At 41.1% G+C, this 13,339-nt stretch overlaps 1 protein-coding gene across 4 annotated transcripts in view; it reads right to left on the bottom strand.

Annotated features, from left to right (window-relative positions):
• REEP3 (receptor accessory protein 3) overlaps positions 1–11,409 on the bottom strand; it is a 45,339-nt gene extending 33,930 nt beyond the window's left edge. For all 4 annotated transcript variants that reach the window (XR_008438204.1, XR_008438205.1, XR_008438206.1 and 1 more), the window contains exon 1: positions 11,334–11,409. Coding sequence is in view for 1 of the 4 variants with exons in the window: in XM_053984297.1 (XP_053840272.1) it covers positions 11,334–11,365 (32 nt within the window). In the remaining 3 variants the exon portion in view is untranslated. The remainder of the gene's footprint in view (positions 1–11,333) is intronic.
• Between the last annotated feature and the right edge of the window lie 1,930 nt (positions 11,410–13,339).

The following is a 13,339-nucleotide window of genomic DNA, read 5'->3' as shown; positions in this document are numbered from 1 at the left end:
CTCATGTTTATGGACTAATGATTGATCTACCCCAAATTAGGGAACCTTTTGCCAGATAACTCTTCAAGCTTACTTAGCATGGAGATATCACTGTCTGAACCTTGAAAGAAGTCTAAAAAGAGCACAACAAAAAAAAAAAATTAGAAAAAATTCTCTTCCCTAAGGGATGTTCTGCACTGGAATGTGTGGGAAAGTGCTAATGTACTACTTATGGGCTCCAAGCCCTCTCTCAGGGGCCTGTGGCAGTCTGGAAAAAGGGACAGCTAAGAAACAACTCCTGAAGCAAAATCCAGGCTACCCTCTCTAATGAGTCAGCCTGTAAACTCTTTCACATGGTCAAGCTGCATCAGTGTTTTAACATAGTTCTCCTAGTCACCCTTCTCACGAGTTGACAGGGCATTACTGGTACACAAAACCTGTGAATCAACTCACCTCCTGTTCACGTATAGATCCTGTACAGTGCAGAAGTATTTGGGGAGAAGCTATTTGCATATCATTCTAACTCAAAAAATCTGCACCTGTGCCTGGAGATAGTGCCCAAAACCTGTGTCCACAACTGAGCAATTTTTTCTTGCGCTGTTGGATAGACTAGGTATATTTTAACAGAAGGGCATAAGTCTGGAGATACCATCACCATGTCATAAAAAACCCCAAACAGATAACAAATCCTGTTCAAAACACAGTCAAAAGGCCCAAAAAACCCAGTTGTACAGAAAATTCCAAAAAGCTAATACTGGAAGGCAAATAGAAATTGCTATAAAACCCTTAGTCACTTCTCTGCATGACCACCTATTCACCTCTTGCTTTTATGATACGTGTTTGACTTCTGCTGTAATAGCGTCCTGTCCATCCCAGCATTCCTTCCTGTTTACAGCCTCACAGGGCTCACCACAGGCAGGGCACTCAGCTGAGCTCACACCTTCCAAGCACTCGCACCGAGGAACTGCAACCAGACCATCTGTAGCACTTCCTCGAGATAAAGAGCAAACATTGAACACCTTCAAACACAGAACAGCCCTTATAAGAGAACCAACATCTCCCACCCAGCTCTTACCTCAAACTCAATAGCAGAATTTCATCCCTGCTGGAGAAGTATCCATTTTCAAAGCTGCTCACACTTACTTAAATCTTAAGTAAGTTACTTTCTTTCAAATACATGAAATCATCTCTGATTTCTGTTGGTAAGACTTCTTACCACTGGAAGCAAAGTATTTGTGGCCCCAAGTCAGCCAGCTGTGGTACCAGGCAGGAGCACAACTGAACGCTGAGAAATAGCCAACAATTAGGAACAACTGCAGGTACTTCTCAGACAGCTCTTAGGGCAGCCTGGCACATGACTTTGATCAAAGAAAAAGATGTGTCCTTGTACTGAACTGTGCTTTTCTTCTAATGATCAGCAAGGACTGACAGCTGGATTAAGGATGTCAGAAGAAACAAATTGACTAATTTGCTATTTTTCATTTTTAAAAAAACATCAAACCAAGCATAGTTTTCAGGAGATAATTTCTATTTTCATTTAGTATATGCATGAATAAATTTATTTCATAAAGCAGGTGAACAAGATTAAAAAAAAAAAAAAAGACTTAATTGTAAGTTGAAAGATGAAAGCTGATACCTACATGCATGTTCAAAGAAACTGTCACATTAAGGTTTACATAATAAAGGTAATTGACAGATGACAGAGAAACACACTTATGAGCTTCCTTGCTTTGGAAAAAGTTCTTTACACTTACTGCTTTTGGAGGTATTACAACCTACACATGCAGTTTTCATGAGCAACATGATCCTCTCCATTTAGGATGCTTCTGAGAGCTCCTAAAAGACATGGGTAATTTAATGCAGATGATGTGCTGAACAAGATTAACAGGAACATTACAGATCTAGAATGAGGTGTTTCATTTTGTTATGAGGCTTAAAGTTACAGATACACTTGGTAGTTTCTTGGTTTCCATAAATTTAATTTTAAAAACTACCAGCTCTCTTATTTATACTACTTTGTTTTGTGCCTAGTGTCTTCAAAATTATGTTGGAAGCTTCTAAAAATTTTTAGGTCTTTATTTCTGTGTAAGAACATGACATCCTTCATATCAAGGAGAAGAATTCAGAAGACACCTTAAAACACCTTCCATTGCAATCTATATGGTATATTGGAAAACTGTTCATTACAGTAACTTCAGTAACTTGTGTCAAGTCAGCAGCCACTTCTTCCCAAAGGTTTCTCTGCTCTGGGCCACAGCAAATTTTGAAACAAGCAAAGTTAGATGGATGTTTGGAGAACCAAAACTAGCGTAAAGAAAACAAAGCAAAGACTTATCTTGGTACTGCCAAGTCCTGCACATTTTTAAACATGTTTAACAGTCTTAAAGCTTCAGCTCTTGGAAGCCTCAGAGGTCTCAGTCCTGGTGAAATGACCAGGTAACAATCAGATTTGCATACAAAGATAATATTTTATCCAGCACAAAATTGGAACAGAAGCAGTAATGCAGTACAGCTGAAGAGCAGCAATACTAATTAAGTGACAGAAGTTCTGCAGTTGACAGAAAACTAAAAGAAACTTTGCCAAAAATACATGAACACCACATCCCTAGAATAAAAAGTCAAAAAAGCCCAGCAGAATACATTCTCATTACAGAACTGTACTTAATGTTTAAAGCAGCCTCACTTATTTAATGTATGCAAGTCCCAAGACAAGATAACTCAGTGTTTTAAGTGGCAGTAGTCTCTTTCACTGCTATGGGCAAAACCAAAAAAATATTTCGTTGCCTGAAAGGATCCAAAGCCAGCTTTTTATTTATTAAAGTTAATTTGGGCACATTTACCCTGAGTTATATTACCTTCAATCAAGCTATAGAAGTCACAATGGGAAGCCCATGTATAATCACACACTATAGACATAATCACAAAACTGCAAGAGATGGGGACAAATTCTTTGCAATAAAGTGATTAAGCATATTTCCTCTATTGTCTCAGCAGTTGCCTAAGGAGAAAGTTTCCTGATGTACCCAATGCTTGAACTGTAGGTTCAGGAATCCAGTACTTTAATATTATTTTCAATACTAGAGGAAACCCAGTTTTGATTCTCTCAAGACTCTGAAGTCATGCTCATTCTCAACTATTTTTCAAATCTAAAGCTTTAATCAGCTTTGACAAGTGGCTTCAAAGCTACCTACTCCACTGAAGTTCCTCTTCCAGGCTCTTCCACTAATGGCCTAGGCTCAGTCCCTTTAACACCTCCAAATGCCATAGTAAAAAAATGGATTTCCACTTGGATTCTTACCTTTTCAACTTTGGTTTTCACCCTACATCAAGTCTGCTAGAGACTTGAGCTAATTTCACAAGTTAAAATCCACAGTCACTGTTTGCTGCTATAAGAGTATCTTCTCTATTTTTGGAAATATTAATCAACATCAAAATTACTGGCTATAGGGAACTAGCACTTAAAATAGGAGTGGTCCCAAATAAAAATTACTTCTGCTTATTCCAAGGGAAACCACATTTTATTTTTGAGCTGTCTGTTAGTGTAAGGCAAACCACACTGCATGTAACCACCCCATTCACAAGGGTTGCATTTTAAAAAAAAGCGTCCATGCTGCTGTAGGTCACACTGCGTGGAATATTAATCTGTCCAGTGGCTCCAGAGAGAAAAGTGAAGTTCATAACCCAAAGGCTCAGAAAGGTCCTACTTAATCATTACACATTCTTGAACCCACGGGTGTCATCAGAGACCAGCCTCAATGTCCTGCCTCTCCCAAAAATGCTACAAAAATGCCACAATCTGAACAAAGTGGTAAGTGGAACCATATAACACCAACTCTTGAAGTAAGCATATCTTATCTCTACCTCAGACAGCTGGTGGTTTTGTTTTTAATCATCCACAGTTACAGACATTTTAATTTTTTGCCAAAAGGTCCTTGATTTTCGAACAATTCTGTTAATCTTATAACCCAGAAATGTACTTCTGAAGCCTCTTAGAGCATTCAAAGAACAAACCTTTCCATTGTACACAGGAAAAGGTTTCTACAAACTTTGTATTTGGCAGATGCTGTTGAGGCAGCATCTGGACTTGTCATTCCCAAGTAATGTGTTTCCTCAATTATACCTGGTACATAGAGAACCCTGAAGATTCTGTTAGATGCCAAGTTAAGGCTGAAAACCAGAATCTCTACCAGCCTTATTCATGCAGTTCTATTCTAACAAAAATACAATGCTAAAAGATGTCTTCATTCCCTCCCTTTTGAACCCAAATAATTTATGGGGTTTTTTTAAGACTCATGCATTAATTAGTTTGAGGGTTAGGTTTTGCTCTCAGAAACAAATAAAGTACACTATGCTGATTAACAAAAAAAAATTTCTGAGAGAAGAATTCTGTTAATACAATTATGTTTCACTGGTTATATGTAAATGGGCTAAGAAACCAGAAGATACAAAAGAAATTGTGTGCCTTTTCAGAAATGTTATTTTCCAAATGCAAATGTAAGATGATTTGCCCAATTCACATTATCCTCTTTGTACAAATGTAAATTTCATTTTGTCTCAACTATTCAAGGATAACTTTTAGGCAAGAAAAGCTAGCCCTCGAAGTTCTAGAAGTAGAATAGTAAAACCAACATTGCTTACATTGCAACTACAGCAAATTAAAGACTGCCAAAGCAGTCACATAAAATATATTTTATGTTTCTGTGGCTATATTGTCTTCCAAGTGAACCATAAGCTGTTCACTGCTGAAAATTTTGAATAGGTCAGCTTCTAAAACATTCTAATACTAAATACACTGCAACTGAGTAATCCTAGACATGCATTTAGATGTCTATAAAGGCAATGATGCGTTCTAGAACAAAATCCTAAGCTGGGGAAAAAAAAAAAAAGATTAGCAGTCAGAAGTGAATAATGACAGCACAAAGCCAAATAATAATTCTTTGGGGTTTTTATATTAGTTTAAGGTAATGTTACTGTACTGTAAAAACTCATCAGGCTATCTTTAAGCTAGTGACCATCTTCCTGACTCTCCTTTCCATAGTTTTGATCAATGAGTTACAAAACAGGATGGGGGGAGGAAATAATAAAACCAGACAGTGGTAGGAAGGCAGGCACAAGCACAAACTGTTTTCTGATTTTCCCGTTTGAGCACTGGAAGTTCCAACAGCTTTAACACAAAAAATTGCAGCATTATATCAGGCTTCTCAGATCAGGAAAAATTCTGCTTGGGAAATCCTTGCACTTAAAGCCAGGTTGCAGGCTTCTGAAATAAATTGCACCTAGTTTTCAACATCAAACACAAGTTCCAACTGTCTTCGTGATGCATGAGTAATGTTCCAAAGATGATAAACACAGAGCAAACATTCATCTAGTTAAACCCACCTCCATGCTGATGCTTGCAGACTGCCAAGAAACACAAGAGAAATAGAAGTAACGCCCTATTATTTTGTCAATGATAACTGAGCAGCAAAGCAACAGAGATGGCTGACAAGAAGCTCAGTGCAGAGATAGCCTCTCTCGGTGGGGTGTTTCATTTCCCTCACATCCAAAACTATCTTGTCAGATTGGTTGTTCTGTGCCACCAAGGTCAGTCGTGTTTGAAGTCATACTGATCAGCAAAAACTTGCAATCACCTTTACTGCCTAGACTCTACACACCTCATCTCATTTGTCCTGGAGTAAATTGTTACGATCTAGTCTGGCAGGTGTTGACAACAGAAGGATTGTACTGTTGGCAGATGTAATATTTTCTTCTATATAAACCTAGTACTTTCACAGGTTTCAAAATTTTGGAATTTCAAAAGCAGAATAAAAAGGACCAAAAGCTCAGAGAAAGCTCCTGTGCACATGGAACACTGGAACACAGGACTTTGCCAGACATGTTTTTACACACATTTTGAGGATGATTTCTATCAAATATTAAAATTATTGAGCCAAAGCAACTTAAAAAAAAAAAATCAGAAATTGGCTCAGGATCTTCCTCAGCCTTCCACAAGCATATAGGGAGTTGCCTCTATGTACAAACCCAGGAAAGACAAGCCATTCTGTCCAGGCTGCAGAAGTGCTCAATAGCCTACAACGTGCTTGCTCAAAGCAGACATCAGTTTGTGGAACACTGCAAGAGTGGAGGCTGTTTGTTTTAATTAGAAACATCCTTTTGTGCCAGATCATGCAGTTCTTGGTATTTCCTTATCTATAACGCACAGGGCACACATGTGGGGTCCAGCACATTTTGTAACACAGTACATGCCAAGACCATTAAGTAAGAATGTCAGACTCCACAGGACACCTCTAGACGTGCTCCATCTGTTTTGAGCAAGCTTCAGTCCAGCTGCCTGCCACAGGCCGGGCACACTGACCACGCATGCTCTGCACTCACACCATCCTGTAAACATGGCAGAGAAAAGAGCAGCTCAGCTGCAGAGCAAATGTTGATTTAAGGCAAAGGTGTGCCAGACAAACAGTAGGGACACTTCTTTCTTACAAGTTGTCAGAGATAGTAATTTTGCATTGTACTAACTCAAGAGGTGTTACAAGTCATATATAAGTAAGCAGAAACTTCTCATTGTATATATTAGGATTACCTCACTGAGAAGTTGAACTATTGGAGAGAAGAGTTCTGATGATTTAATTGCTTAATTATGTAAATTATTTTAAACTTTCACACAGTCAGGACAATACACTTAATCCCTAGACTTACATATGCTTACAGATTTCAACCCATGAAACTGAAAACCCTTTAAAAAATCTGACTCCTTGTTTGATTAGAACAGCTGCACTGTTATTACTGGAACTAGATTCATAAGAAGAAAGAATAAGCAGCAATGTGAAAGCAAAGAATGTAGCTTCAGAGCATGCTTTAACCATACCCTAAAGCCTAAAATAATGCTGGTTTTGTCCTGCAACCTTTCATTCTCAGCACAGCACTTACCTAGCAACTCCACAACAGCAGCGTGAGCTGGTGCAGTTCATTGTAACTAACAAAAGATTAACTTCTATAAATACTAATTTTCATTCTAGTTGACAAAACAATCAGACTCACACAGTGGTCACAGAGTTTGGAATGTGAATGAGGAGAGGATGAAGGACAGGATAGCCCCTCCCAGCAAAAGGACAGTGAGATCTATTTAGCATGAAATGCCAAGGATAACTGATACACAGTCACTGACTCATTCCAATTCTGTGGTGAGACAGACATTGCAGCACATCTCATTCACAGCAACTCCTTCTTCCCCACAGGTGCAGCAGCAATTTATAGGCCTTTAAACTGAAGAATACTGTCAGAAATTCAGCATCCAACAGCAGTCAACATCCTTCATACTTCAGCTGCAACCATTGTGCCAGAGAGCAAGCTACAAACAGACAAAGAAACTCTCCCACAAATGGCTCTTCTGCCTTGAAGATCAGTCTATTAAGCTATAGCTATTCCTTCCACACACATGATGTTATTGTTACTTGATTCCATCCGATCAGCTGTGATCTCTTAAAGACAAGTTTGACAGCATGTTGATTAGCGATCAAGAGGGTAAATATTTTTATAGTTTAAGATTTTAATTTTAAAAATTGTATTCCATGAACAAGACACTAGGTTTACAGTCAGAGCATACACAGTTACATAAAATATGATCTACATGCTAAGCCTGGTATTCCTGACAACAACTCAATCAACACAGAAGCTATGGCTTCAGCCACCCATTCTCAGATATATAGTAATTCTAGGGGCAGCTGGACATCTGGAAATGACAAACAACAACAGAAGCATTAAAAGTAGAGTAAGATCATGCCTTGGAAAATACCATTAAAGAAATAGCTCCAATCTGTAAAGCAGCAAAAGCTGAAAGAGACTAATACTACTACCTAGCTTCAGGTCACCTCCTATGTCCCCCAGACAGTCTTTGTCCAGCCTAAAGCATTTAGTTATAGTCTAATATCGGATTCAAGGAATATTTGCAAGGCTCTAAAACTGGGGTGGGGAAGACAGACATTATAAATACAAGCAAACAGAAAGCTAACTACTAGTACCCAAGACAAATACATCCTTCTGTAGAGCACTGCAACTTTCCCTTCCAACGTTCATGGATTCTGACCTACTTAACTGGAAACAAACCATGTACAAAACATGAAGGGAGAGAGTGTGCTGCAAAGCAACACAGATGGGGGAACTTTCATTTTTAAGTGAGGAGGGAAAAAAGTTAACAGATTACAGCAGACAGTCTGCTTTAACAGATTGCAAGAACAAAATGGCCATCTACTTTGTATTTAGAATGCTTTCACATCTTTGCTTGGCACAAGAGGATAGTCTGATCTCATCCATACCAGGCTGTGACTGACAAGTATTCAGTATGTTTACTATTAAATACTGTCTCAGCAACTGATGTGTACACAATCACTCAGACCTTATAAATGAGAAGAATGAGCAATCCAAGCAGATGAAAAGTCAGGCACAAGCTCTATTTGATGTTAACAAGATGGACAGTCACAAATTTAAAAAATATTTCCACCATTAAAGACTAAGAACAAGATGTGCCACTCTGAGAAGTTTTCTGAGACTCTGAATGAAATAGTTTATCTTTTTGTTGGTTTTGTTACGTGAAAAAAAGGAAAAAACCTGCAGTAAACATTCCAAAAATTGTTGCAACAGCCAGTGTGTTTTAGAAATAATAATGAGCTATACTTACTACAACAGCACCCAATTGACACAGAATTTGAAAATGGAAAGATGTTTTAATTGTGCACTTCAACTCTTCTGCTTCTTGACATAAAGATATGCAATTAGTACAAGGTATTTCACAAGTTTAAATACTTAAGAATAACAGAATTGATAGAGCAAAAGGAAAAGATTTCATTACAACAAAGTTCTGCTGAAGATTATTACGTGGAACAGTGAATTTGAACCACTCCCTGTTTCCTGTGCATGACTCCTCAAGACAATTCACATGCAATTAAGAATTCAAATTGTCTGCTAGCTCTATTCCCTCGTTCCTTAAAGCATTAACCAAAGTATTTTAGTGGCGTTAATTGCAAAGTCTCAAATTGAATCAGAATGCAGTTTGCGTGGGACACACATGTCAGGACAAGTCCACCACATCAGAAGTCAGCAGAGGGCACTGCGAGACACTTACAAATTAATATTTTGCTGCTCTTTTGGCCCTGAAACATAGGAGGTCAGTCAGGAGTGGAGAACTCTGCCACAGAGAGAAAAACTGCTGCTCCTTTCCATCACCAGTCAAGATGACAGGCTGCTATGGACTTATGCACCAGGAAGTCACCACGCCAGAATCCAAATGCTACATAAGAAAGAGCCTCAGGTCTTCACAGCTACATAGTATTTAAACATCTGTTTCTTAGGGTTTCTAAGGGAAAGATAGGACACACCTTCCAAACTCCAAACACACAATTCAGAGACTCAAAGTCACTGAAATAGGTACCTCTGGGAAAAGACCAAAGGAAAACAGATCAAAAAAGGAAGATAATGGGCACTGAGAAAACAGGACAAGAAGGACATTCTCAAGACCATTGAAATTAAGATCTCTCATGTCACACCACATCTACTTCTGTGCTACTTCTCACCTTCTGTTTTCACAAGAATTTTGCTTTATTAGCAAAGTTAAATAATAATCTCAAAGCTGTCCAAATTCTCATTGAACACTTTCACCTTCCTGAGAAACTGAATGCTGGCAAACTATTTAAATCCCACATCTAGGAAACAAGGACACGAGAAGGTGGAAAGGATTTATAAATAATATTTAGGACTCCCTTTTTAGCAAAAATAATTAGGGCACACAGATGAGTGACCAACGGCAACAAGGAAACCAAACTCCACAGAACTGCACAGTACATTATCCTTTATTGCCTTTTGCAATAAATCTGTGGAGAACAGTAGCTGTTCTCTTCACTCCCTGTGTTATTGGGTTAGGCTCATAGAGGACTTTAACTTATGCAAATACAACCCTTAGGAATTCAGGGGGAAAAACCCAACTAACTACAGAAGAATCTGGTCATCAGAAATTAAGGTACTCAGCATTGCTGCCATTTCCCTTGAAACCAACACAGTCTAAGTAGTTAAAATAAGAATTCTCTGGTTGGTGCTCTTATGTAACAAAGCAGAAACAGGTTGAGCAGCTCCATCTGATGTACAGAAAGCAAGAGTATGCCTCTTGCCTATAGCCCCGTGTAAAGGTTATGGGAAGACCACACTGACAAAGTGCACCAACAGCAATTCCTCCCACAGACTCTCTCCCAAACCTCTGCTGTCCTTTGCCAGTTCTGGAACGTGATGTTCTACTTTGCAAGATGCAATTATGTGACAAGTCTCAGGGACGGCAGCAAGAGGGAGGACTGCTACTTATCTAGGTGGTTTGGACTGCAGCAGGAAAATATACGTGGCAGTATGAGAAAACTTGAGAAAGTTTTCAGATGAAATTACACCAAATAGCTTAAGGGGGTTGTCTGTCACCAACAAAACAGGACAATCCTATTATGTCCTGCTGTGGGTCACACACTACTGCTACATACTTTATGCTAATTCAGATGTTTGTTGGGCTGCTTTGTGAGCAGATTCACTTCATTTGCCTGGCAAAAACTCGCACACAGCAAATCTCAGCTCAAACGACCTAATAAACACTGGGGACCCCAGAGTCACGGTGCTACCCAGCAAGGAGCATGAGGAAGACTCTGATACCCAAATATTACTCAACCTTTACGAGGGAGTATAATTCAAATGAACACAATAACTCATCAGTTTCAGGAAAGAACAGTACAATGCCTATGAAAAACATCAGAGGTGTCACCGCAGTTTACTCTTTCTCAAACAGAACTTACACAAGACGTAACATGAAGCTTCTCGCCTAAGAAAGTTTGCCTCTTTGGCTTTCAAAAACTCGAGTTTATGAAGAGCAGCACACAACAACACTGCCAATCTCTTCAGCTGACAACCTACACTCAGCACAGACCGCCATCTCACACTCTCAAGCATTCTTCTAGTCCTCTCAACTCTGCTACAAGTTGAAAAGGAAAAGTTACGACATTTTACAGGTTACTTTGGATCAATTTACAAGCAACGGTTGCAATTTGTGCGTGACAGGCACAAGCAGCGCGAGCTGCCTGGCTCCGCAGCCCCGGGAAACATGCACTTAGAGCAGGAGACACACGGGTAACCACAACCCCGATGCAGGTCTTGCGGGAGTTTCTGGGAGCACAAGGACTCTTTGAGGCACACAGACCCCCAAAAGGAGCGCAGAGCATCCGGCGCAGGAGGCTCGGGGAAGGAGAAAAGGGACGCCGCCCCTCGCCCGCCGTGCGGGACCATCCCCGCACAGGAAAATAAGCCGCCTCCCGCAGCCCCAGCCCGGCACTCACACGACCGCTCGGGAGATCATCCAGGACACCATCGCGGCGGCAGCAGCGACGCGTTCCCTCACCCGGCCGGGCCGCAATGGCCGCAGCCCTGCCGCGCCCGCCCCGCCCGCCCCATTGGCTCGGCGCTGCGCGCCTGCGCCGTGCGGCCGCGCGGGCGGGGCCGCGCCCGGCGGGGCGGGAGCGGAGCGGGGCCTGCGTGGAGACCTCGGCGGGGCGTGAGGGGACCGGGGCCGGCAGCGTGGGAAAGGTGTCTGTCTACTCCTGCCTCTTCATCCAGGACCTGTCTGAGCAGCAGTGCCGTCCGTTCTACACCCCCACACAGATACAGCCTTTGCAGAGCACCCGGAAGCGAGAGGAACACATAGAAGTCGTTAAGATAGCAGTAAGGCACCTTTCTCCCCTTCTCTCCGCCTCTATTTGAAACACAGTGACCAACTCTAGCAATAAGAGGGGTGCGATGCTCACCCCTTGCCTTGGTCTTTGCCCTGTGCTCCCTATGTGCTCGCAAGGGTGTAGGATGTTTGGTAAGCCAAAACATCAGTGTCATATATTGAAGTCACCTCAGGTTGGCCGGCTGCCCCGGAGCGTGCCGAACCACTCGTGTGCTGGAGGGGTTAGGTAAGGTTGCTGTGTCACCCAGGGACACCGGCTGGAGCCCTGCCTTCTGAGCAGAGTGTGGGGCCAGCCCGCTCCTGGGCTCCTGCACCCCTCTCAAGCCCTACGAGAAGGTGCTTCTCCTCTGTGCTTGCTGATGAGCACTCAGAGCCAAAGGCAGTTTAAGGTCACGTCCTTAGGTGGGCCACACAGACTGCTACATGCAGTTAATCCAAAACTGCAGATGACCAGGAAGATAGACATGGAAGGATTAGTGCTTGTCTGCCTTACTTTTGTTTCTTCCCTTACACGTCTTTTTTACCAGCTGCTGCCCAAAGCCCGACAGCAAGCAAGACGATCCACAGTGTAACCCAGTCCAGGTCCTCTTGCCAAGGTCATGGTCTGGCAGGCTGAGATACGCAGAAGCTGATTGCTTCCTGATACCTTAGTTAATCCATTTTTGCAAATTAGTTTTGCACTTCCTGCAAAACTGTTTGCACACATAAAAGAACAATATTTTGCTGAAACTGACTGCTTTATCTTTTCTCAGAAGACTAGGTTGTATGAAGTCCTGCCCATGCCATTGCTGAAAACATTCCATTTTACTCTTCTGATTTCAAGTGTAACAGAGCAATATCCAAAGTGATAGATGTCGGTGCTACTGAACATGCCACTCAGAGATAAGGTAGGAAAAGAGCAGTTTACAGTTTCAGCACTATTTCTGCTGCCTCTCACAGCAAATGACATGCCAAAGTCAGTGTCACAATCTCTAGAAGAAATTAGTTCTTTAACATATCTTTAAGTGCAGATAATACAGTTTCCCTTCCTGCCATACAGAAAGAAGAAAGAGCTTCATCTGTGTAAGCTACTGTCTTATTCAGATGAGAGGTGTCAGGTAAATGCAGAATGGTTTCTGTTCCACAGGCAAGCACCAGAATTCTTCACCTCCTCCACCAATAAAACTCAGCCATGGGCATCTTCACTCCCCTGCAGCCTTCAAACACACCACACACACAGCCAAAAGGAGGGAAAGAAAGGGGGTAAATAAACAATTGTGGAACATTTCAACAAAGACAGTGTTTGAAAATTGTTGTTGTAGTTGTATACTGTGAAATTTGAAGCCTGAAATGAAAAAGCAGACAATGTAAAAAGAAATTATTTTTAACCATGCAGAAATTCTTGCAAACAATGGTACTGCCCATCTTGGGTGTCTCCTCACACTGACCTTTGTAGGGGGTTACTGATGCAGGAAGAGGTAGAGAGGAATTTGTTTGTGAACAATTTAAAGTACACCACTCATCAATCTTATTTTTGAAACAGGCCTAACCTGAAAGCATTCTTCCTTTCATTCAATGAAAGGAGAAATCCGAACCACTGCTTCTGTGCTCTTTGAATAACAAACCTCTCCAGTG

The sequence above is a fragment of the Vidua macroura genome, chromosome 8, assembly GCF_024509145.1.
Source record: "Vidua macroura isolate BioBank_ID:100142 chromosome 8, ASM2450914v1, whole genome shotgun sequence".
In the NCBI taxonomy this organism is placed as follows: Eukaryota; Metazoa; Chordata; class Aves; order Passeriformes; family Viduidae; genus Vidua; species Vidua macroura.
The sequence above is the reverse complement of the archived record's forward strand: the minus strand, read 5'-3'. Positions and strand labels throughout refer to the sequence as shown.